Source organism: Erythrolamprus reginae, chromosome 4 (assembly GCF_031021105.1).
Source record: "Erythrolamprus reginae isolate rEryReg1 chromosome 4, rEryReg1.hap1, whole genome shotgun sequence".
NCBI lineage: Eukaryota > Metazoa > Chordata > Lepidosauria > Squamata > Dipsadidae > Erythrolamprus > Erythrolamprus reginae.
The window spans coordinates 45,793,177-45,820,092 of NC_091953.1; the positions used below are offsets into that span (position 1 = coordinate 45,793,177).

General features: G+C 38.9%; 1 protein-coding gene across 1 annotated transcript in view; it reads left to right on the forward strand.

Annotated features, from left to right (window-relative positions):
• Nucleotides 1-21,124, forward strand: part of PTGFRN (prostaglandin F2 receptor inhibitor) — a 137,120-nt gene extending 115,996 nt beyond the window's left edge. Inside the window, exons 7-9 of the mRNA XM_070750197.1 lie at nt 10,981-11,088; nt 16,704-17,009; nt 18,045-21,124. Of these exons, the coding sequence (XP_070606298.1) occupies nt 10,981-11,088; nt 16,704-17,009; nt 18,045-18,211 (581 nt within the window). The 3' untranslated portion in view covers nt 18,212-21,124. The remainder of the gene's footprint in view (nt 1-10,980; nt 11,089-16,703; nt 17,010-18,044) is intronic.
• The last annotated feature ends 5,792 nt before the right edge of the window (nt 21,125-26,916 follow it).

Below are 26,916 nucleotides of genomic sequence, written 5' to 3' on the forward strand. Positions count from 1 at the left end.
TAAAATACAGGAAATAGTATAAGGGCAGACTAGATGGACCATGAGGTCTTTTTCTGCCATCAGTCTTCTATGTCCATTGTAATCTTTACTTTGGTCAATAAACGACAACAAAAATCCTTTAAATTAATATTATATGAAAACATCTAATCTTATATTCTTCTATCTTTCTGAATCATATCAGTTATTCAGTTAAAGGAAAGTGTGTGTTCGCGCTAATTTTTTAATATACTGTATATATATATACCATATATCTTGTTCCATATTTGTTAACATGGAACTATTGGCACTGGCTCTTCTCTTGCAGTTTTAAATTGTTCAACTTTTCATTTGTATTTGTGACTTTTCTATTTATCAGTTCGTCTATTGATTGTTAAATTTCAATCTCTAATGAACTTGGTTCCTGAATTTATTCTCTATCAATAGATGTTTCTATCATTCTCTAATCCAGTAGTGAGTTCTAAAACACTTTGCTACTGGTCCACGCATGATGCTTCTGGGCATGCCCATGTCCCAGGCGGGTGGGCAGAGCCTGAAGCAACCCATCGCTGCTCTAAATCAGTTGTAAAAGATTTCAAATAGTACAACATTTACATCTTCCTTAAACTTCATTTGCCTCTACTAGATCTGATTCACTATTCTACTTTTGCTGTGAAGTTTCTTATGATTTCTTTGATCTTTTAAAAATATCTCTCCTTTTCAATTTCTTTTCGTTTTTATGAATTCATTGACATCTTGTCTGCAATATCTTGTCCTTTCTTGCTTGACATTTAAAGTATGTGTTCAATTGTGCATCCTTGTTGCTGCTTAAGGCTTTTCATGCTTTGCTTTGCCTTGGCTATCATTACGATATCCTGTTATGAAAGTCATTTGGATCAGTTGGAAATGTTGGGTTTTTACAGTGTCTTTTATCTTTTCCAGTAGCTTTTCAGATTTTCTTGTATGCAATCTTACTTGCATTATATTTAAGTATGTTTTCTCCAAGTCAGATCTTACTGGTTTCTCAAAATTTGCTTAGCCTATCTCCTGCTTTTTATCTAGTCTAGGATTAGCAGATAGCTGAACAGGCAAAGAAGAACACAGATAATTGGGAATACACTCAGTGAAGGGCTACCAAAATTTTTACTACCACACTCTGGGCGTGGCTTATGCAGGACACCCTGCATTTTCTTTCAACATCTTTCAGTACAAATTTGGTGCTCTGGGGTGGAGCTCCATTTTTGCTACCCCACACCCCCATCCGGGCAGTAGCCCACCCTTGAGTGCACTCTAATTGTTTAAATGCCCTGACATCTGCAGTAAAAGTTACAACAAAAAAGTACTAATGTCCACATGTACATGAAATTATTTTTTCCTACCTCAAAAGGATTGTTTTTTTTAATTACAAGAATGTGTTAGAGCCATTTATAAAGCCAAAGACGTCTGTGAATAACTGATTAAGGTCTTGTCAGTTTCAGATGATACTGCAAGCCGATCTAATCAATTTGTTGAATTTGTTAACTTGAGGTCAGTATTATTATGGCATTGCAGAAAAAAGTTACTCAGGTAGCTTTTTAGATATTCCAAAAGTAAGACAATATTTTATTTTAAGGCTTTGTCTACAGAGGCATAAAGACAAAAAGGAAGAGATATTTGATCACTCTAATCTGGTCCAAATATTTATTTCAGATTTCCATGTCCATGTACTGTATACTTTCTAATACTGCATTTGACATATATAACAGATATCTTAAACATCATGTTCACTATCTCCTTTATATAATATGCATCTATGGTAGGTACATATACTTTTATAACAATATTTCTGTATGTCCAATTCTAATAGATATAACTACTTTTCAGTTAGAAGACATATTAACTTTTTGAGTATCATTGCCTTTCTATTTTTTTCATATAGTCTCATGACCCGAAGTGGCTCATTCTTGATATAATGCATTAATCCAGACAGAATGGAGTTATTGGTCAAAAGGCATTTTCTCAGTGACCAAGGTACAGTTTGTTCTATATTTAAGTTGTACTGAGAGATTTTGTATGAAATCTTGGAGTGGTCCCTAATCAGGAAGAGAGAAGCACATTTGTACAATTATTGCAAGAATATTAAACTTGGCATTTTTCAAGCCTGTCAGATTAGGCAACAGTGAGCCATTATTCTGATTTAATTGTTACTGGTTTTTTTCTGGTGGATGGCAGAAAAATCTTAGCTAGGCTATTAAATGATGCATATTGCTAGGATTATATGATGCTTAAGCCAAGAGGTTTAAGACTTTGTGGGTCATAACACCCTAAGGTAATATATGAGTTGCATAAGCCTACACATACACGAGTAAAATGGATGACTGGAGATGGGCAAGTTGTTAAAAACATACCTCTATATGTAAAATACCAATAGCACTTAGACTTATATACTGTTTCATGGTGCTTTACAGCCCCCTCTAAGCAATTTACAGAGTTGGCATATTGCCCCCAACAATCTGGGTCCTCATTTTACCAGGTGGCAAACCTTTTTTTCCTTTTTTCATGCTTTTGCATGAACATATATGCCCACACCCATAATTCAATGCTCCCCACCTATCTCCCCTGTGCATGCGTGCACACCCCCACCGACTCCCCTGTTTGCCTACTTCCAGTGGGCCTGGTAGGCCCATTTTTCACCCTCCCCCTGTTCCAATTTATTTCCATACTGGCACCTACACTGGGAAACCCAAATCTGAGCTTTCCACCCAGTTCACATGCCTTACCCCCACCCACAAACCTGTCATGTTTTATTTATTTATTTCTTTGATTTGTATGCCGCCCCTCTCTGTAGACTCCGTAGTTTTCCATTCAGGTTGTGCTAGCATGGCAATTCCTCCTTCCGCTTCCACCCAGGTGGTGGACATAGGATGGCCTTGAACTTCTTGAAAGAATGCTTTGTGGCTGCATCTGTTCCCTCATGAAAATCACCCGCTTCTAAGGCCTTCTACAGATAGTGTGGCACGTCATTGATTTATCACCAAGTTCTGCACCGGCTTGACAGGTTCCCCGTCACGGCTATAGGATCTTCCGCTTGGACATGGGGCAAGGACTAGAAAACAGCAGTCCCCAATTTTTGTAGCTTGGAGGTATGCCTGGCAGGGGGAGATAGGGGAACCAGGAGTAACAAGGTGTGGCTGACACACATGTGACAATGCAGCTAAACCTATGTGAGTGGCAGGCTGGAAAGGAAGCAGATGTATGTGCAGTTCGATTTGCGCAAGTTAAAATGGGCATGTATGAGCATGCCTGCTGAGTCACCACTCATGTAAATCAGCCTGTGATCACACATGTGGGCCAGCCCACCACTTGCGTAGCCGGTTGCAAATAGGCCACAGACTGGTAGTGAATCTCCGATGCCCTTTCCATCCTTCTGATTTTAATGTTCAAACATTGAGTGGTGATGTTGATGATCCTGCCTGGAACATTTATGCTATCTTACAAGAGGAAGTTGTAAGCTCAAGGTTGACTCAGCCTTCCATCCTTCTGGGATGGGTAAAATGAGGACCCAAATTGTTGGGGCCGAGATGATGACTTTGTAAGGGCTGTAAACACTGTGAATCGGTGTATAGGTTTAAGTGCTATTGCTATTGCAAAGAGTGGTGCAGTGGCCTACTTGTGGAGGTCTCACCTCACAATCAAGAGGCTGTGATTTTGATCCTAGGTAGAGGAGGAGTGGCTTCCACTTACCTTCCCTGCTGGTTCATATCGCAAAATTGCCTCCAGAAGTTGTGGGTGCTCCAACATTGGAAGTTTTCAAAAAGATATTGGACAGCAATTTAGTGTGACATGGTATAGGCCAGTGATGGCGAACCTATGGTATGGGTGCCACAGGTGGCATTCAGAGTCATATCTGCTGGCACATGAGCTGTTTTGCTAGCTCAGCTCTAACATGCATGTGTGTGCCAGGTAGCTAATTTTGGGCTCACACAGATGCTCTGGGAGGGCGTTTTTGGCTTCCATAGACCATCTAGGGTCATAGGGGAGAGCGTGTTTACTTTTCCCCAGCACCAGGGAAGCCGTTGGAGCCTGGGGAGGGCAAAATGCGAGCCTACTGAGCTCATCAGAAGTTGGGAAACAGGCCATTTTCAGTCTCCAGAGGGCCTCCGGGGGTGGTGGTGGGAGAATAATAATAATAATTTATTGGATTTGTATATCGCCCCTCTCCGTAGACTCGGGACGGCTAACAACAATGATAAAAACAGCATGTGACAATCCAATAATAAAAACAACTAAAAACCCTTATTATAAAACCAAACATACCATGCATAACTTGTAATGGCCTAGGGGGAAGGAATATCTCAACTCCCCCATGCCTGGCGATATAAATGAATCTTGAGTAGTTTACGAAAGACAGGGAGGGTGGGGGCAATTCTAATCTCTCGGGGGAGTTGGTTCCAGAGGGCCGGGGCCACCACAGAGAAGGCTCTTCCCCTGGGGCCCGCCAAATGACATTGTTTAGTCGACGGGACCCAGAGAAGGCCAACTCTGTGGGACCTTATCGGTTGCTGGGATTCATGCGGTAGCAGGTGGTTCCGGAGGTAGTCTGGTCCAAAGCCATTTAGGGCTTTAAAGGTCATGACCAACACTTTGAATTGTTACCGGAAACTGATCAGCAGCCAATGCAAGCTGTTTTCCCCTTCCCCTGGCATTGAATTATGGGTGTGGGCACTCATGCAATAGCGCACGTGAACACTCTTTCGGTGCTCAAGAAAAAAAATGTTAGCCGTCACTGGTATAGGCCCTATAATATAGCGCAGTGATGGTGAACTGTTTTTGATTCATGTGCCAAAAGGGTATGTGTGTATGTGCTAGCACACATGTACATGCTCACACCCATACCCTCCCCACACACACATGTGTACCCACATACATTGCTACTGCACAATCGATCCCCATCCCTATGCATGCGCACAGATCACACTGAAGCCTGGTACGGTGAAAAAATGGGCAAACTGGAAGTTCGGTAAAACGGACTTCCGGTTTACCCGTTGTTCTGCTTTCACACTCCAGATCTACAGGGAAGCTTCCTGAAGCCTCCAGAGTGCGAAACGGCCTTTTCCAAGGCCGAAAATCAGCTGGCTAGCACAAGCATGCACTCTGGAGCTGGCATAGGGCAATGCTTCACGTGCCCTCCGATATTGCTCCGCATGCCACCTATGGCACACATGCCATAGGTTCACCATCATAGATTTAGAGCATAATATGTTCTGATTAGTAGTTGTTGAGAGAGAAGTTTGTAACCATGTTTTAGTCCTTTTCCATCTGTATATCCTCTTAGCAAAGTAGATGTTGCTGAACTACATAGGCAAGCCTTTCCTGAACTCAATATCCTTGGAATTATGTTCATAGATACCTATTCTTTCACTATTTTCCTGAAAAATGGTAAAAAACAATTTCTGTTTTCTACCCTAAGGTGGAAATGTTCATCAGATATTATGGCCCTCTGTCAGTTGATGCCCACAATTAAAGAATAGACATTTTTCTAATATTTGGTGGGGTAATTAAATTTTAATAAAAATTGTGCATGCAGAAAAAATAGCTAATTATTCATGGAATCGTGTTTTTTAAAAGAGGACTTTGTGTATATTAAATGACAAGATGCTAATTCAATTTTTAAACTTAAAAGTCTGATATCAAGAATCTTTGTGTTGTTGTAAATGGAATATTAGCAACTGACATTTCTTCCTAGTATATAGTGTGGGGGTGGAGATTTGCTTTGAATGTAGCAAATAGATTGGGTGACTATGCTTCAGTGATCTGATTGGTTGGTGTAATCATAGTTATTAGAAGGAATGACATGGAGATTTTATGAAGTTTTTAAGGCTGATTTCCAAATATAAAATTCTAAAATCTAAAATATATATATATATATATATATATATATATATATATATATATATATATATATATATATATAAATAAGATAGAGGGATGGGAAAGGCATATAGAGAAAAAACAAGTGTTAGGTCACACAGTTCATTGAGCAAAGCATTAAAAGTTATATTCTTGAGAACAGGTATGTTCAGATAAATATCAACTGAAGTATCTTCACCAACAAATTGTCAGTGCACTTATGTATGTCCCACAGTAACCAATATTTATTTCTTAATTTTGAACTTGTTTTGAGATCCCATATCTTGGACTAAACATGGGTGTCCATTTCCATCTTCTGTAGAGATTTCAAAGTGTGCAGGTGACAGTGAAGATGATTTAGGCCTTGTACTCAGTCAGATGAAAATCAAATGACTTATCTTTGCTAAATTTTACTGTAATGCAAAATAAATAGATATCACAGGCATATTTCCCTTACTTGGTTTATACTGCTACTTTATTTCCTAAAGAATTTGTAAGGCTGGCTTTTAGGTAATATTTATTTACAACTAGCGGATAACCCGGTGTTACTGAGGTATTTATTTACCCTAATCCTGTATTAGACAACAGGGAACAGCCTTTGAAGTGATTAGGCACCTCCCCCCCCCCTCCGCCCAACAATTGCTCTCTTGGCTTGGGGGCCTAGGTCAGTGGTAGGCAAAGGTGGCTCTTCTATGAGTTGTGGACTTCAACTCCCAGAATTCCTGAGCCAATTATGCTAGCTCAGGAATTCTGGGAACTGAAGTCCACAAATCATAGAAGAGCCAACTTTGCCTACTCCTGGCCTAGGTTGTTTGTTTGTTTGGGTTTTTTTTTAAAGAACCAATCCCCCTTACCAAAGGGAGCCCCTTTGTGGAGTACAGTGAAGCCGTTACCATGGCAACTCCACTGTGCTGTACAGTGGAAGCCATTTTAAGGCGCAACAGGCTGTATCTTAACAGAACTTGAATCCAAAATGCACAGTATTACTGTCAAAAGTACTGTGATTTGACAGTATAGATATAATTCATTCCTTTCCATTTTAGCGGCCCAGGCATTCCAGAGTCATACTAGAACACACAAACCAAGGAGTGCTATTATTTATTTATTTATTTATTTATTTATTTATTATTATTCTAAATTATTTGGACTTATATGCCGCCCCTTTCCAAAGACTTGGGACAGCTTACAACATGTAAAAAAAACAATAGAAACATCCTAAGTCCAAATTTAAACACAATTAACCAATTTAAAAATGCCAAATCTTTACAACATAGTTCACATTCGCAACAACACAGTCTTACCATAAGCCAGAACAGAGTGTCAAGCTCAACGATCCCAGGCCTGCTGGCAAAAGTGCATTTTTAAAACCTTCCAAAAGGCCAGGAGAGTAGGGCCAGTGCGAATCTCCGGGGGAAGCTCATTCCACAGGGTTGGAGCTGCCACAGAGAAGGCTCTTCCCCATAGGGGCTGCTGACCTTCCCCCCCTATTAAACTTCACAGTTCTTCGTCCATTTGTCTTCCCCTAGTTTGGGAAAAGACAACCTTTATTTTCTCATGAATCACTTGTTGGAAGGAAGGGGGGAGGAGGATTATATAGAGTGAGATGAATAGGAGAGATTTGGTTAGAAAATCTACCTTTTTAAAGATGCTGGACAGATTGCTATGAGGAGGATTTAATAGTAATGGGAAGAGAAACTATCTACTTTGGTACTTGAACCAGCATCTAACTCCAAAATTATCTGTCCAAAGTGAAATCCTGGAGAACTATCCAAATAATCTTTGTAAAATGTATCTAACCAATAATTAAATAGACAAATAATGTTTGTTAATTCAGAAGATAGCAGGTGGTCTGTAGTTGAGGACCATGCATTTGTAGCAAATGCCATTAAACTTATAGACATATAGGGGGTTTTTTTGTTTTCAAAAATATTTTTGTAATAGTTATCGTTCATTATATTTTCTACTTTCTTCTATTTGTACATTTTGAGAACTAAGAGGTTTATGTTTAAGACATTCTAAGTACAAGCGATACTGAATAGGAAAGACATATTCCATGAATTTTGTTTTAAATATTTCCAGCAACCGCTGCGGAAATACTCTTATCAGGACCTTACATTTGGCTTTCTCATCTCCAGTTTTAGTTTAGTAAGGTATTGAAAAATACAATAATTCCCTCTGAATTTGATACAGGATTAATTTAAGTAGAACTGGAAATTACATAGAACAGTTTTAATACATATAAATATTTATCGTACTTTGTGCATGAGTTGCTGTATCAGTAAAGATATTTCAGCTTCACTAAAAGAAAAAAATGACCACATCTAATGCTGATATGAAAGTGAAATAACTTTGATTATCTATATTTGTAGCATCTTCTGTTCATTTTGTGATTTTATTTTATAAAAGCAAAGAATAAAGTAATTTTATTGTTCCTTTGTTTGTATCCTCTTTATGTCTTACCCTGGTTTCTTACAAAGTCTCATACTTTTATTTTATAAATATGCAGTTAAGAGAAAAAATAATAAATGTTAATTTTAAATAACTGGGAATTATTTGGTATGGCAGTAATTCTTTCCATTATAGTAACATTAGTCACAAGACTGCACAAAGTCTTTGTAGCTGCATTAATTTTTCCTTGTTTTCTTTTCTTTTCTTTTTAAACAAAAAACAAAAACACAACTACACTTCACTTTGTAATACGTAGGTTTGATTATTACAGCTGATTCAGCATTGGCAAAAAAAAGTAATGTAGTTTTCAAACCAATAATATTCTTAATAGAAACTTCTTGTGTTCCTAAATGTGTCCTCTGAGATTACTGACTTGATTCGGCTATAACAGAAACCCAACTAGTGTAGCATGAATAAGCTTAGAGCAGCAGTTGTCCTTCCAATATTTTAGACTTCAATTTCTGCAATTCCCCAGACAGTGCGGAGTTCCTACCAGTCATATCTGGAGAAAGGCAGGAAGGCAAATGTTGGCATAAAGACATCACCAAAATAAAGGGTACTTTTTGAAAACAGAAAAAGTTCTTGTCTCATTTTCCTTTCCTTAACCAATGCCTACTGGTGATTGTAAATTGTAAGAATAATGTACTGTAGTTCCAAGTGGGTTAGATTTCTTCATATTTTTTAACGCTTCTATTCAATTTTTTAAGTTGTCAAATCATGTTTCATATTTATTTCCAGCTCCATGTGGGAAATGATACACAATAATCTTTAAGGCTGTTTTCCACATGTTGCGCTTGTGAGACCACATTTGGAGTACTGTGTTCAATTCTGGAGACCTCACCTACAAAAAGATATTGACAAAATTGAACGGGTCCAAAGACGGGCTACAAGACTGGTGGAAGGTCTTAAGTATAAAACGTATCAGGAAAGACTTAATGAACTCAATCTGTATAGTCTGGAGGACAGAAGGAAAAGGGGGGACATGATCGAAACATTTAAATATGTTAAAGGGTTAAATAAGGTTCAGGAGGGAAGTGTTTTTAATAGGAAAGTGAACACAAGAACAAGGGGACACAATCTGAAGTTAGTTGGGGGAAAGATCAAAGGCAACATGAGAAAATATTATTTTACTGAAAGAGTAGTAGATCCTTGGAACAAACTTCCAGCAGACGTGGTTGGTAAATCCACAGTAACTGAATTTAAACATACCTGGGATAAACATATATCCATTGTAAGATAAAATACAGGAAATAGTATAAGGGCAGACTAGATGGACCATGAGGTCTTTTTCTGCCGTCAGTCTTCTATGTTTCTATGTTCCTATTAAAATGTTAACCAATGAAACAGATTTCTTTTAAAAGATGAGCTGAGTCTGATTGGTATCAATTTTTTATGTCAAACACAATAATTCTATAATGAAAATTTATGGAATCAAGGTGATCAGTGCCCAGCATGCCCATCTGTAATTTTGCATAAAATCTTGACTTTATGGTGTTTTGTTGCTTGTCAGAGTCCATATCTATTATTTATTAAGATCACACACTTTACTTTTCCGCTTAAGTTTTATTTTCCCTGATGGCATGTTCTTTTTCTTTGCCTTATTTTCCTTTCCTTCCAATTTTGGTTTATCGCAAGATGATTTTCTGTATAGAAAACTTCAGTTATATATATACAGTATATCTCTTCTCAACAAAAATATTTACTATAAATCTTTGATTACTGATACATTATTTTCGATAACTTTCCAGTTTTACATTTGGTCCTGCATCATTGTCTAGAAGCCTTTATTCAACATTATATATTCACTCTGACTTCCTAATACTCTTAAATCTTAACATTAGTTTCTTGTCCGGTCCCAGATTTGAGTCAATCCTATAGAATCTTGCATTCACTTAAATCCGTATGCTATATGTCTTTGTCCATGGGATTTACTTCGCACAACAAGCAGTCTTTTTAAAGTTTTAAAGCTAATGCAAAAATTTCCATATATATCCTTCCATTCTCCACCTCACAGGGATTATATTATAACATATATGAATCCTAGCCACTTCTTCCATAAAAAGAATAATATTAAAATTATATTTCATTTTTTTCAATACTGTAGTCACATATTCACTGACAAGTTCATTGATTTGATGTTCAGGGTTTGTGCATTTTGTGCCTGTTTTTTTAAAATTAAAGTGGATGAAAATAAGTAGTTTCTACTCCTTTTTTAAAAAACAGCAACAAATTTGGGTGAGCCAAAGCACTGTGCCTAATTTATTAGTTAGCCTTCCTCCCTCCTCTTGTTCCTGAGCTAACAACTTTTGGCTACATATATCTTCTTTCTGGGAGATTTCTGGTCCAAAGTATCTTTTTTATGCCCCTTTGGTTTCCATACCGCTCGCAGGTTGAAATATGTGTTATAGAAAGATAACTTCATTTGTTTAGTGTCTAAAAACCTGCAGCTATTTCTGTTTAAAGGCTCAGAAATCTTTTAGGCAGTGCTTGTTTATCATCATCATAAAATATACTTTATTATTAAGCATGAAGAACTGTTTCTGTGAGGTTTTGATCATAGATCAAAAATGTATGCACATATTTGACTACGCAGGTTTGCATAGATATACAGCACAATAAAATTTTTGCAGCAACATAGGATAACCACTTGTTTTTCTTTCTTCCTAGGGCCTGTTTTTAATGTCTCAGTGCATTCAGATAGCCCAACCATTTATCGGGGTGATCTGGTAAACTTGCTTTGCATCATTATCATTGAAACAACAGTACTTGATCCAGGTATGATTTGAATATGTTTTCCATTTTTCAGTAGTTTATTTCTTCATCAAGGAAATTTTATGGAATATTTTATAGCCTACATACCCACAGCCAAATATCTGGACTATCCTCAGAAAATTTTGTGCAAAGACCCAGTAGTGTTAGGCACCGTTCCCCGTAAGCTGCGCCCGTGAGCAGGCTCACACCCCCAAATACCCCCGAGCGCGCCCTTTTCCACGGGCGCGCTCTCCCCATCCCCCTGCCAGCCCGCGGGGGGCGGGGAGGTGCCGGCAGTAAAAGGAAAGGGAGCCGCGGTCGCCCCTGCCTCCCCACCCCCCGCCCACCCGATCCACCCCCTCTCCTCCGCCTCCTGCGCTCCCAGCCAGGGGGCTGCGAGAGAGAGTTTTCTCCGCGCGCTTCGGGAATGCCCGCCCCACCCCTCTCGCAGCCCCTTCGCTGGGAGCGCTTTCCTCCCGAGCTTTCAGCAAGGGGGCTGCAGTAGAGGCAGGGCAGGCGTTCCCGAAGAACTCGGAGAAAGCGCTCTCGCAGCCCCCTCGCTGAAAGAGAGAGAGGGAGATGGAGAGAGAAATCTCCTTCTCCCTCTCTCTCTTTCAGCGGGAGAAGTGAGAGAGAGAGAGAGAGAGAAAGAAGGGGGGAGAGAAATAGCAAGAGAGAGAAGAGAAAGAAAGCAAGAGAGATAGAAAGAGAGAGAGAAAGAAAGCAATAGAGAGAAAGAAAACAGAAAGAGAGAGAAAGAGGGGGAGAGATAGAAAGAGAGGGACAGAGAAAGTGAGAAAAAGAGAGAGAGAGCAAGAGGGGGAGAGAGAATGAGAAAGAGAGAGAAATGACTCTTGATTTAAAGCATATGGTAAAAAACACCCAAATAATAACAAAGAAAAAAAACCCCAGCCATTTGTGTGTGTGTGTGTGTGTGTGTGAACTTTTGAACCATTTCCAATAGCTCACCTGTTATTGGAAATAACAGGTGAGTTCACACACACACACACACACACAAGGGGGGAGGAGACAGGGATGGAAAAAGAGGAGAAAATAGTAATAATAGTAATAGATTTTGGTTTTGTTTTATTGTTAATTTCTTTTAATAAAAAAGAAGGAAAAATTTTTCTATTTATTTATTTATTCATTCATTCATTCATTCATTCATTCATTCATTCATTCATTCATTCATTTATTTATACTTCTATGCCGCCCAGTCCCAAAGGGACTGCCGCTCAGACACTATACTTTTCCGCCCACAACGAAAAAAAATTAGAGGGAACATTGGTATTAGGTGATATACCAGATTTATACTAAATCAGAAAGTTGGATTTTACTTTTCTGTGTACCAGAAAAGTACCAGTTGAAAATTTTTTTCTTAGCATATTCAGTGAATTTTGAATATTTTATCAAGTTGAATAGAACAGTGTTTCCCAACCTTTTTGGAGCTGCGGCACATTTTTCATATTTTCAAAATCCTGGGGAACATTGAGGGGGGGGGGCTAAAAAAGTTTGGACAAAAAAATCTCTCTTCCTCCCTTTCGCTCTATTTCTCTCTCCCTCCCTCTTTCTCTCTCTTCCTTCCTTTCTCTCTCCATCCCTCTTTCTTTCTCCCTTCCTTCCTCTCTTTCTGTCTCCTCTTTCCTCTCTCATCTCTCTTTCCTTCCTCTCCCTCCCTTTCTCTCTTTCCTTTCTCTCCCTTTCTGTCTATCCTTTCTATCTCTCACCCCTTCTCCCTCTTTCATTCCCTTTCTCTCCCTCCCTTTCTCTCTCATTCCTTTCTCTCCCTCTTTCCTTTCTATCTCTTTCTTTTTCTCCCTCCTTCATATCTTCTTTCTCTCCCCCCTTCCTCCCTCTTTCCTTTCTCCCCCTCCCTTTCTCTTCCTTTTTCTCTATCATTTCTACCTCTTACTCTTTCTTTCTCTCCCTCCTTCATTCAATTTTCTCTCCCTCCCTTTCTCTCTCTTTCCTTTCTCTCCGTCCCTTGTTCTCCCCTGGGGCTGCCTGTGCCTGCCCTGCACCACCCAACACGGACGGACAGCCCCCGGTCGTCGGTTCGTCGCCCCCCCCTCACACGGAGGGAGATCAGGCTGGCGAGGGCGGTAGATCTGCGTCCCCAGCCACTGGAGGGAAATCGGGCTGGCGGGGGCGGCGAATCCACCTCCCCAGCCGGGCGGAGGAAAATCGGGCTGGCAGGGGCAGCGAATCCACCTCCCCAGCCGGGTGGAGGGAGATCGGGCTGGCGAGGGCGGTGGATCCGCGTCCCCAGCCGCGCGGAGGGAAATCGGGCAGGCGGGCGGGTGGCCGCGGCTCCCTGCGCGCCCCTGGAAAAGGGTGCGTGGAGGGGGCATTTTGGGGTGCGCTGGCGCAGGCGTGCCCAGCCTACAGGGAACAGTGCCCGGGGGCCGCTGCACCCGGCAGCCTCCTGTTTCCGCTGCCATTGCCCTCCCGCCGGGCCCCAAAGGACAATTGTTGCCACCCCCACCAGGAAAGCTCCAGCTGGGCGGGGTGCTGTCGGTGGCTCTGCCCTGGAGCTCTTGCTCGCCGCTGCCATCCCCCAGCATCTGCCCGGGGCCACTGCAGCCGGCAGCCTCCCGTTCCTGCTGCCATTGCCCTCCCGCCGGGTCCGAAAGGACACTTGTTGCTGCCTCCACTGGGAAGCTCCAGCTGGGCGCGAAGAATAAAGCTCAGCTTCCGGTCTCAGAAGCTGAGCTTCGCGGCACACCTGATGATGTCTCGCGGCACACCAGTGTGCCGCGGCACACAGGTTGAAAAACACTGGAATAGAACATCTGAAATTGCCCAGGTATTCAGGAAAACCTATATTTTATTTTATTTTATAAGGGTCTAAATGGTTTAAATTTTAAAGGTCATCTTTAATCATCATATTTGTGGTCATGCAAAATTCAGCATACTTTAGATGATATTTCTTTGAATAAATTGTCTAGTTCTAGTAGGTGTTCAGCATACTAATATGGCTTTAGCTGTCTTACATAAATTAGGTTTGTTTTGCAGTTTGTTGAGAAAACATTTTGGAGAATCTGTCTATTCTTTCTTAATCCTTAATATAATGAAAGTGCATAATAGAACATTTAGATAAAAATGTTACTGCACTGAAACAAATGGGGTTTTTTTCCTATATGAGCCATTCCTTAAAGGGGACACAATCTGAAGTTAGTTGGGGTAAAGATCAAAAGCAACATGAGAAAATATTATTTTACTGAAAGAGTAGTAGATCCTTGGAGCAAACTTCCAGCAGACGTGGTTGGTAAATCCACAGTAACTGAATTTAAACATGCCTGGGATAAACATATATCCATCCTAAGATAAAATACAAAAATAGTATAAGGGCAGACTAGATGGATCATGAGGTCTTTTTCTTTCATCAGTCTTCTATGTTTCTATGCTTGGGTCAGTGCATATACCGTATTTTCAGAATATAAGATGCACTTCCCCCCCCCCCAAAAGAGGCTGAAAATTTTGGTGCGTCTTATACTCTGAATGTAGCCCCGCCCATCCACCGGTCCCCATCCTTCGGCATGCATGCATCCTCTTCCTGGCTGCAGAGATTGCCACAGACAATGGCTTGCATTTTTGGGCTTTCCTCACGTTTTCGGCCTCCAAATGCTCTGCTTGAGAGCTGTTTATGGCTGCAGGAATTGCCAAAGCACATCACTGCTGATTACCACCTCAGCGCATCATTCGGGCTCCGTGCATCATGTTTTAAACCTCCACATGCCCCTTTTTGGTCTCTATCACATTGCAATTTCAGGCTGCATTCGGTGGCAATGCATTCAGATCACCACAGTTTTCAATGGCTCTCAATTGGAGCATTTGGAGGCTGAAAACATGAGGCAGCCTGGAAGAGCTACTGCCTTGTTTTACTGTTTCTGTGCTTCACCAGCTTTACTCACTGAAGGTCCCTCCGACAATCAGCCGTGCTTTTGAAGCTGCTTAGCAGCTCCAATGCAGCACATGTGAGTGAAGCGATCTCCCTCCAATGATCAGCTGTGCTTTTGAAGCTGTTTAGCAACCCCAACGCACACGCTCACAACCAGAGAACTAATATGCTGAAGCTGACCAGGCTGTAGTGCAGAGCCATATTGATAGCAAAAGCATTTAGATTTATATACAGCTTCACGGTGCTTTACACCCCTTCTAAGTGGTTTACAGAGAGTAAACCAGTAACTGAATTTAAACATGCCTGGGATAAACGTATATCCATTCTAAGATAAAATACAGGAAATAATATAACGGCAGACTAGATGGACCATGAGGTCTTTTTCTGCCATCAATCTTCTATGTTTCTATGCATCCCTGGAAAAGGGCCTTCTCAGAGGTGGCCCCTTCTTTATGGAACATCATTGCCTCAGGAATACAATTCCCCCTCGCCTTGTTGCATTTCCAAAAGGCCCTTAAGACATGATTTTTGTCAGTTCGTCTGGGGACCTTGAATAGAGATGGAACCAATGTAGTTGACCTGAGTGTGTTGTTGCTAGCATTGGTGAGGCATAGTTTTATGTTGTAGTTTTTATGTTGTAAACCACCCAGAGTCACTGGGATTGGGCAGACATACCAGTATGGGCACAATCTGAGGTTAGTTGGGGGAAAGATCAGAAGCAATGTAAAGCCAATGGTTGTCGAAGGCAGAGCCAAGTGTATCGGTGGTTATTGAAACGGATGTCCATGTGCTGCCTCTATGTTAGTTGAGGCAGGCAGGATTCCCTTGAGTACCATTTCTTGGGGGTCAAGGGAAAGGGAGAGTTTTGCCTTCTCTCAAGATCCCCATGTACAATTGGTGGGCCACTGTGTGACACAGAATGCTGGACTCGATGGGCTTTGGTCTGATTCAGCATGGCTTTTCTTTTTTTTAAAAAAAGTATTTTTTATTGTTTTTCAAAAAAAGACAGACAAAAACAAACAACATTAAACATTTAAGGAGCTACCATTGCTCCGCTTGTCATAGAAGTCTAACTAATACAGAAAAAAAAACCCTAACTAGTCAGATCAATACAGAAATGTCACACATGCACGTTACATTCTTGTTAAGTTTAACTCTATATTCTTTATGCTAATTAAATTTCATTATCTATAAAATATCATATACTTATTCAAAAAATAAAATATAAGAAATATAAAAAAATAACACTTCTAACTTTATTATACTATAGGAAAAAAGAACAAAAATTCTACATTTATATTTTTTAAAACTATTTCACTCTATCTTATAAATCTTCAAATAGTTATAAATTCTTACTTATTTAATTTTTAACACTATTTTTAAAATTCCACCATAAATATACTTTATCCCATATTTTATAAAATTCTGTTTCCGCTTGATTGTTCAAACGTTTTGTCATCATGTCTAGTTCTGCACATTCTATGATTTTTTAAAATACCTCTACATCTTTTGGTATTTCCTTTCCATTTCTGCGCAAATGTAATTCGTGCCGCAATGAATATATGTATTATTAAATAATAAATTTCTTTTTTATACTTTATATTTGAAATGCCCAATAGGAAGAATTCAGGATATTTTTTAATCTTCTCCTGTGTCATTTTATTTATCCATGGCTTTTCTTATGTTCTTATGTTCTTGCTCTTATTTTGGAGTTTATTATTGTATTTTTCAATTCCAGATGACATGGCATTTGATGTCTCCTGGTTTGCCACACGCTCTTTTTCAATGGACAAAGAACCTGTTTTCCTAGCTTCACTAGATCGGAAAGGGATAGTGACCCAGGCAAGAAGAAATGGGAGCAGTGATCTCAGCTTAGAGAGAATTTCCCCTATGGAGTACCGGCTTAGAGTTCATGGCTGTGAAGACCATGATTTTGGCAACCATTTCTGTTTGGTAAATCCTTGGATGAGGTCACCCACTGGTGTTTGGCAACAGGAAAAGGAAATAAAATCTAAAGCAATTCTTGTAACTGTGAAGATGGATGGTAAGTGCCCTCATTGAAAATTTATCCTTAATTTTCTCCATAGTGGATGGAGCTAACCTCCAAGAATGGGATGACACCATGCCTTCAGCCAATGAGGACTGAGTCTGACAATTTATATCTTTGTCCTCCTGTCTCCATTTCCCCTCTTTGACTTAGTCCTCAGGCAAGAAAGGACGCTTGTATTCAGCTACCATTCTTGAGGTTAACTTCACAAAGTTGGGATTTTCTATTTCACGTAGCAGCAACAAACAGGTTCTAGTAAAAGGCTGTGTAAAATATTTCCTCTATGTTTTTGTTTTATTGTTTATTGCAATTTGGATAAGAAGAAAAAATGATTGGATTTGATTAGATGAGGGGCAGAATCCTTACCTTTTTCCCTAAGCATTCCCTATACTCAACTTTTAGTTAATTGCAAGGTAGAAAAACTATATGTGCCTTTCCTTGTTCAAACATCTGTCCACTAGCCTCTCTGATTTCTCATAATTCAATAAAGTTCCAAGGCAATATGCAATTTCAACTGTAATTATCAATTTTTATTAATATTGATAATAATAATTATTATTATCATCAATTATTTTTGAACCAATAGATCAATAACAGCAGCAGCAATATCAGTACCTTTGGTGGTATCTTGCAATAATAAAATAAAAATGCTACAAAAATGAATTCAAAAACTCTCTAGTTGAGAGACAAATAAAGATTTCTACAGTTTAGATAGAGTTGATGATATGGTGATACACAGTTTTCATTCTTGGTGGTAGCTAGCCCTTCTTACAAATATGCCATTGTACATCTGTTTCTTGATAATCAGTATCATAATTAGTTTCCAGTAAACAGCTGTTCTACAGATGAATATGAAATATTTAGGTATTAGTCCAGGTCAAATTCAAAGAATAAAAGAATAAAAGGAGGTTGTTTAAACAAAATCCAGTTCTTTTCTTAGATTAGAAATACTATTTTTTTCATGTTAAAAAATTGTTGCTCCATGTGATTTGTGTATAATGTTAGGTTTTTTTCTCCTTCTTTCATTTTCAGTGCTGAATGCTTTTAAGTTTCCACTGTTGATTGGCATTGGCCTATCTTCAATTATCGGACTTTTATCCTGCCTGATTGGCTATTGTAGCTCCCGTTGGTGTTGCAAGAAGGAAGTTCAAGAAACTAGGCGAGAACGCCGGCGTCTTATGTCTATGGAAATGGACTGAAGAAGAGAAATGGATGGCCTTATTTTCTGGGACAGAGGGATTTTGGAAGGGCCAGATTTACTCAGATTTGAGCATGGTGAACCAAAATGCCCTGACAACAGAACCATCTGATCTTGTTCTGGATCTGGAGCTGTTTTTCCTACCAATGTTTCACATTGAGAACACATAGTGTGTTTGTCAGCATTTAGCTCTTTTTCCAATGGCACTTTTTATTGGGATATTTCAAAGGAAAACTGTTGCACAGATTTTTAAATAAGATTCACTACCAAAAGTTGCCATTTATAAACAAAATCAAAACCCTTTTCTTGTTTAATAGCAGGGTGGAATTGAAATTGTTTGCATACAATTAAAAAGTCTGCCTTATAACCAAGTGACCTCTAGATAACATCTCTAGAGAAGGAAGGAAATGTTTCTGTGCTTTAGATACAGTATGTTTCTAAACAATATGGAAAATCCCTCTTGTGTTTTAGGTGAGATTCAAATTAATTATGATTATTTTAAAAAAAAAAATAAATGATGATGCTTTAGCAGCCTTGCAAACTGATTTTAAAAAATGTACTTTGTACAAACTTGCTCTTACAGGCCCACTCCATTCTGATTTATTGTTGAGAAGCACAATTGTTTTTCAGTTAGATATGCTTGAGACTTAAGTCTTTAGAGAAGTAGCATCAGGTTTCCTGCTTCTTCTTTTCAAGCTAGTGGATTTTATGTCATTAATTAACATTTCAGAAACTGGATGGAGCCTGCTAAATGTTCCAATGAAAACTACATTATTAATTCAGTGGCCAAATGTCTAGGAATCCTCTTTATCCACACATGGCTAATTTGGGAGAGGGAGGCAGACCCTGACTAATCATAATAGCAATGTGGAATGAACTGTAATAAAGTCAAGTACACATTGCCATGGATCTTTTTTGGTTAGCAAACAAATGATCTGATTCCCAGCTTGCCACTTCAATTAGACTTTGACAATGCAGGATAAGGGTGTGAAAGATGGATGAAAAGGATTGGATATAGGAGTAAGGGAAAATGCCTATTCCCAGATGTTTCTTTGTGCATGACACAATGCCAAAGGGCTGTGCCCTTCAATGTACCATTTACTATATGTACCCATTAGGAAGGTAATAATTTTCCCACATATATTTTTCCTTTTTTCCCCACAGCGGGTTCCTTTTTGGTGCTGTTATACAGAGAGACTTGGCTCTTGTCTTCCACATACTTTATCCCACAGCCACGAGGATGTCCTGTGATTTAGGACAGTCCATCTTCAAGCACAGCTAGTATTTTTAAGCAATAAAAAGTCTGAATAAAAGTATAATGAAATCATTATGCTTTAAACGTAATACGATTTGAATCAAGCTAAGAGATTATACTGAAGTAGAAGCCTATGAATAGTGTTTTTTTTCAAAATGCTTCAGACTGAACAGAAAATGTTGATCTTCCAAATATACTGGTGTAATATGAGTTGAATGTACATTGTACACAGATTGCAGACATTCATACAGATTTAATAATGATTATTGCTGTCATTTTTGTATATTATAAGAAATGGAAGAGTATGTGCAGATCACTCGTTGTACATAAATACCCATTCAACTTGCATATTTATATATTTTTAATACCCGCATAGTTTTAAACAGGTATTTGAGCTTCAGGCCAAGCCTCATTGGAAACATCTTTCATGGACATTCCAAGGAGTATTGTTAGAGGACTTTCAAATTTTAGCTGCATAATATCAGCTCAAAATTGATTTGGTTCCTCTTTGCTGTGTTATATTCCTGATTTGTACTGCTTATTCTAATCAAGTGATCATAAGATTGCAATTGTAATTTTAGGATATTCAAATGGATGCCCCTGGAAGGATTTGCTTCTTGAGAGTTTAGATCTCTCTTCAGATCTGTGACTGGGAAAGTTTATAGCACTGACATGGTTTGCGTTTGATGCTATTTAGGGAGATTGGCTGTATGACCAATCATCTTTTGTTCATAACAAACTGTTTCACACTTAACATTTATGGCATGACCCCAGAAGTTATTTAAATTGACAGACCACAACATTTGTGTTTATCGTCTCATAGTATGAGTGATTTTTTAATATTATTTTTCCCATTCATTAAAACATCTTATTTCTACACTAAAACTGTGATAAGGAAATTATTGTGAAGCACAAATGATATTTTTTCATGTCTATTTTCATTCTGTATGTCTTTTTGTTCTCACAGTTTGAGGAAGAAACAAAAACATACTTAAATGCAATAATTATGGAATAGATGAGCCCAGGAGAGTGCTTGAATATTTCTCAAGCACTTGTTGCACATTGACATTGTCTCTTTGTGGAAAAAAAACTCAGGTTTGATTCAGGAATTTCTTATTATTCATTAAGGATTCCCTTTCTCTCCAGTTTTCCCCATTCTTTGAACCAGGAAGAGAAGGGAAGTTCTTCCCTTTGGATTTGAGGTGATGCTTCATGCCCTATTCTGAACTACACCTGAAATAATTATGTCATTCCTCAAATAGATTTTATTTTATTTCCATAATATTTTTTTTTTTACTCCTAGCACTCTGTTTCTTATTTAAGACTCAGATTCTCAGTATATTTGTTAAAGCTTCAGTCATGGGTTCAACATTCAAATATCCTAAGGGCTTCTGTTGATCTGGTTTATCATTTTTGGCATTTTCAACTTAAAGAAACTGAGGACACTTGGAATGTGAAATGAACTTGTTTTCAGAAGTATCTTGAATAAAGGAAATGGAATATCTTTTGTTCATTTTAAGAGGGGAGATTCAAGTGCAATTCTGGGTGTTTTTTAAAATATTTCCAGAATAGCTTTGGAGGATAAGAATTGAACAGTTATAATGATTCTGTGTAATGTGTGTGTTTTTATATGAAAAATAAATGGTCTTTTTTATAAAATCTATGTTTTGTGGTTATTGTATTGAACTACAGGTTATTTTTGCTTTAGGCACAGGAATCCAGATACATTTTTTTCAATGAATGAATTCTTTTCTGTTGCATCCCATCGTGCACCATACACTCATTCCTTGGCCGGAGCTAGATTTTAGAAACTCAGTGGCCCCAGGCCTGTTGGCGAAGGTGGGTTTTTAATGCCTTACGGAAGATGGAGAGAGTGGGGGCAGCGCGAATCTCCGGAGGGAGTTTGTTCCATGGGGCCATGGCTGCCACAGAGAACGTTCTTCCCCTAGCCGCTATAGCGCATAGCGCAGGTTAGAGGGAACAGTGCGGGTGACCACCCCCTCCTTTCCCTTTCCATTCAACCTGAACTGCCCCCTTCCTTCCTTACTCCAGTCTCCCCAGTGTCTCTCTCCTCCCTACCACAAACACCCAGCTTTGCAACTGCAAATAACTCAGTGATAACAGATTTTTTTGCACAAACTGCAGGAGATAGTGCTAATCTTTTCATAAAAGATCCCATTAAAATAGGATCTTTCCGAACAGACTATAATATATCGAGAAATTCAGCTGTGCTAATATTAGAAGATACTATAATCATGCTGAATGTAGCTGTTGGGAATTATTAAGCATTTCTGGAGGACCATTGTTTCCCATCCCTGATACAGAATTTTAACAAATGAACTTCTGTCTGCTGGAATGCAATGCTACTTTTAAAATAATAATGTCAATAATCTTGCAAAGTAGAGTTATCATTTAGGAGTGGGATTGGAATAATACACATAAATACGAGGTGCTTCATGGCTTTACTAGATTCTTTTGTTCATTTTTTAATTTCGCTATGGCAGACTGTCACAAACAATATTAAAACCTGAAAGCCTATTTAACATTTCATTTATTAACATAGGCAAGCCAAATTTGTAAATTCCAGGTGAAATTGGAATTTGTGCTCTAAAAAAGGCATTAAATCTGCCTTTTCCCACATTCCTTATGCCCTTATACTACTGTAGGTCAGATTTTGATCCAGTTCTACAAGGACTTTATCTTGTTATGTTCATGTGGACAAACGGAAAAACAGTGAAGAGCCATCATAGCCCACAGAAAATAAGACCTCTTTGCACATTCCAGTTTTTAGCCTGGTGCTTTAAACCTCTACACCAAACTGATTTTATTGTTAACATACTTTATTGAACAATATTGTATTGTTAAAGTTTGCCTCTGCCTCAATATTAATGAAGGCATTGTATTTTTTTCGTAGTATTTTATTATTCTTTTGTTTATCAACCACAAAATGCAAACTTTGAGTTTCAAATAACACTGTTGTCTTGGGCGACATCTGTGAAAAACATTCAGGTGCTCAGGCATGAAAATCTGCCACTCACTATACTTTTCCACACACAAAATTAGAGGGAACATTGTTTGCAACTGAAGTGTGGTCTCCCCTGTGCAGGGCTTAGTATTGGGCTGAAAATATATTGAGACCCCCTCACCCTCTATTAATTATGTTGATAATGCTGCAATGGTATTTCCTTAGAAGGAATAATCTTTATAAGTGCAGTCTAGAACTAAATTCCTTCACACTTCAAGATAATGTTTGTGCAGAGCAATCTCTTATGCTAGTAAGTTTTATAAATTGATCCTGGCACTAATAAACTGACATAAAAGCTTGTTTCTTAAGTTGAATTGAAATAAATTATCTTCATAAATAAATATTGGGTAAATTATGAGTTCCTAAGATGGAAAGATCTTGAAGTCCAATTGTAGACTTTGTCTGCTCTCATGGATAAGGAAACTAAACCTGTAAAGGCTACATATTTGATGGATAATTGGGTGGGACTGACCTATTCGTCTATCCCACATTATTAAAGTGTTCAGTACACCATACAATACAAATGCTTACTGTAGCTAAATGTGCACTGCAAGATTACATGGAAGCTAATATTTATGTCTGATCGCATGTGGCTACATAATTTTTTAAGATATTTGCAGGGTAGGATTTCTTCAGAGTTCTGATATTTTTAGAGCCCCCTTTCAGTATGAAATATTGACACTATTAAAAATATGGCTTAGTTGGATGCCAAGCAGGATTGGGGGTGGAAGTGAAACAAAGGAACTTCTGTCCACTAAACTTTTGACTCTTAGTATGTCATTCCCAACTTTTAGGAGGGCCTGAAATCATCTTTTCCAGTGAAATTTAGCTTCACTAAGGTAACAAAAAAGCTATTATATATGTAATGTATGCATGTATGTATGCATGTATGTATGTATGTATGTATGCAACATATTTTTGCTGATAATGAAAAGGAATCAATATATACTGCTCAAAAAAAATAAAGGGAACACTCAAATAACACATCCTAGATCTGAATGAATGAAATATTCTCATTGAATACTTTGTTCTGTGCAAAGTTGAATGTGCACAATAGCATGTGAAATTGATTGTCAATCAGTGTTGCTTCCTAAGTGGACAGTTTGATTTCACAGAAGTTTGATTTACTTGGAGTTATATTGTGTTGTTTCCCTTTATTTATTTATTTTTGAGCAGTGTATACAGTGTTCCCTCGATTTTCGCGGGTTCGAACTTCGCGAATAGCCTATACCACGGTTTTTCAAAAAATTTAATTAAAAAATACTTTGTTTTTTTATACCACATTTTCCCCGCCCAATGACATCATACATCATCGTCAAACTAATAATTTTTGCAAATAAATAACAAAAAAAATAATTATTGTTAATAAATAATTATGTTTATAAATATCAGGATTACTAAGTGTCTTATTCAATGGTGAATACCAGTAATAATGGTGAGTAAATTGTTGTTAAGGGAATGGGAAATGGTAATTTAGGGGTTTAAAGTGTTAAGGGATGGCTTGTGATACTCTCCATAGCCAAAAATGGTGTATTTACTTCCGCATCTCTACTTCACGGAAATTCGACTTTCGCGGGCGATCTCGGAACGCATCCCCTGCGAAAATCGAGGGAACACTGTATACTGAAACTCTGTTTCAAGCTTTGTTTGAATATTGCATGAAACATGACCTCAAAACAAAAGAGCCACTGCGGTTGAGGATTTCCTTTGGATCCAGGCTGTCTTTATCAAAGGGTTAGGAATCTGAGCAAAAGGGGTCAAAGGGTTAGGAATCTAACCCAAAGTAACAGGTAGCCAGTATAGTGTAAGGTCCCAGAGGTTTCCCTGAGCCACCAAGATACCAAAAAGCGAGAGACTCGAGACACAGCTTTCAAAAATATCAGCTTTTATTTATGTCCAAAGCAAAAGCTGGGTAACAAAACTATATCCAAAACATAGAAACAAAATGCATGTAAGGTATAGCCACACCCCTGCATGAATGGTCAGAGTATTAAACAAAGGTTCATTACCAACATGACCTTTAAAGGTCTCTGTCTCTGTCCACCTTATCTATGGAGTATTCCTACATCAGTAATGGCGAATCTTTTAGACACCTAGTGCCCAAACCGTGCATGTGTGCATATTCCCAACTAAAGGTGGGCATATGTGTGTGAATATGTGCATGAAGATATGCACATGCATATGGTCAGACATGCACATGTGCAGCAGAGAACTGAAGACCATCTGGCTGGCAGGTGGCAGCATGGCAAAAGTTAAGATCTTTTTCTTTCATGAGCTTCTGTTTCGTTATTTGCAGGGAAACAAAAGCTCACAAAGGAAACATCACAGAGATCTGACCTGAGGCCAGCAGAGAGGGCTCTGCGTGCCACCTCTGGCACGCATGTCGTACGTTCACTATCATGGTCTTATAACCTTGTGTGGGAGCAGCTCTCCCTCCCCCTTGGTCAGTTTGTTTATTCGGCAGAATGCTTTCAGGATTCAGAATTTATAAGGCAAGAAAACACCCTACTCTGGTTCCTTTATCTATGGGGCAGGGAGGAGATGTTCAGACCAGTTCACCCAAACTAGTAGCGACCCGCTGGTGATGTCACCAAACTGGTTCTGCCAGTCTGTCAGTGCCGCCATCTTTTTTAAAAAAAAAACCATTTGGTGGGGGGATTTTTTCTTCGGTTTTTCTCTTCTGCATATATGCAGAAGCTGAACTTCCAACACGTGCATTTTGCCACCATATCAACATCTCCAAAAAGCCCCAAATATGGGCTTTTTGGAGAAGGAATTATTTGCGAACTTTTGGCACTACAAATATCACCCCAAACAAGGTACAAAGTGGCTATCAAAGAGACCAAAGTTAATGGCCTCACACTCACGAGAACACAAGTTGCTGCAGGCTACAAAGTTGCAGGCACCCAGGGAGGTGAGGGGAAAACACTGCCCAACTACTCCCTCCCTCTCAGAAATTTTCCAGCTTGTCTGGAAAGGCGTTTTGTTTTTTAAAGAAAACCCTAAAAAAGCTGCAACATCCAGAGCTCCAAGTGTCTGGTAAGATGCGCCTCTCACGCAATGGGGCACAATTTGGGGCGGGGGGAGGGCTGCAAAACATTACCAGAGATTGCCAGTTAGCCAGTCATCTTACGGTGTGGTTGGTTGAAAGAAGAAAACAAATGGAGAAAGAAGCTTATTTACAAGGAGAAGAGCTATTGTATATTCCTAGGAGGGGGACTTTGGCGGGGAAAGGGGATGTCAGAGGAAAAAATACAACGAATAGCTTCTGATTGAGAACAGACGTATTGAGTGTATGGTACAAAGATAAACATTACCCCGAATCATTTGAGCTTGAAACTCCCCCTCCCCAATCCCTTTACCCTCTGTAGCTGACTTTCTGCTTTCCCCCAGTTGCTTCCAAAATTCCTGCACGACAAAAAAATCAATGAAAAATCAGAATAACTGGCCCTTTTTGCAAGAGGCTCTCCTAACAGGAAAGGAAGGGAAGGGACTGGCAAGAGAAAACCTCCCACTTTTGTAGCAGCAATGCTGAATTTCAAAAGAAAACCCAACAGTTCTTTCCCTTGTGAGTTATTTGTGGCTGTAAAAAGCAAAACTCTACTGAAGGGGGGGGGGCAACAGGAGGAATCAGGGAAGGAAACAGGGAAAGCAAGACAACTCCAGTGGATAAAGACATTGGGTGGGTTTCATTTCCAGCCCAAATGATGCAGAGATGTTTATTCTCGGCATATTCAGGATAGGCAAGCATCGGTACAAAGTTTATTTAGCCATGCTGGCTGGATAATTCTGGGAGTTGAAGTCCAAAAGTATTAAGTAGAATAGAATAGAATCAGTGAAGGAATACCAAAAGTTTTACTACCACACTGTGGGTGTGGCTTATGCAGGACGCCCTGCATTTTCTTTCAAAATCTTTCAGTGCAAATTGAGTGCTCTGGGGTGGAGCTCCATTTTTGCTACCCCACTGCGTTCTTCCCCATCCAGGCAGTAGCCCACTCCTGAATAGAATTCTTTATTGGCCAAGTGCGATTGGACACACAAGGAATTTGTCTTTGGTGCATATACTCTCAGTGTACATAAAAGAAAAAGATACATTTGTCAAGAATTCATGAGGTACAACACTTAATTATTGTCATAGGGGTCAAAAAAGAAATGAGGAAACAATATTAATAAAATATTGTCACAGTTATAAGTAAGAGGAAATGAATGATAGGAATAATGAGAAAAAACTAGTAGTAATAGTAGTGCAGACTTAGTAAATAATTTGACAGTTAACTAATTCCTAATTACAACAAATATTTTATGCTTAATAATGTTCACTTTGGTTAATTTGTGGAAATGGAAGGGTCTTAACATCTAAGTCCCTCACCCAGCTTATTTAAGGTCAATATATTGTGCAAATGATGAAGAAAATGCATTAATATCT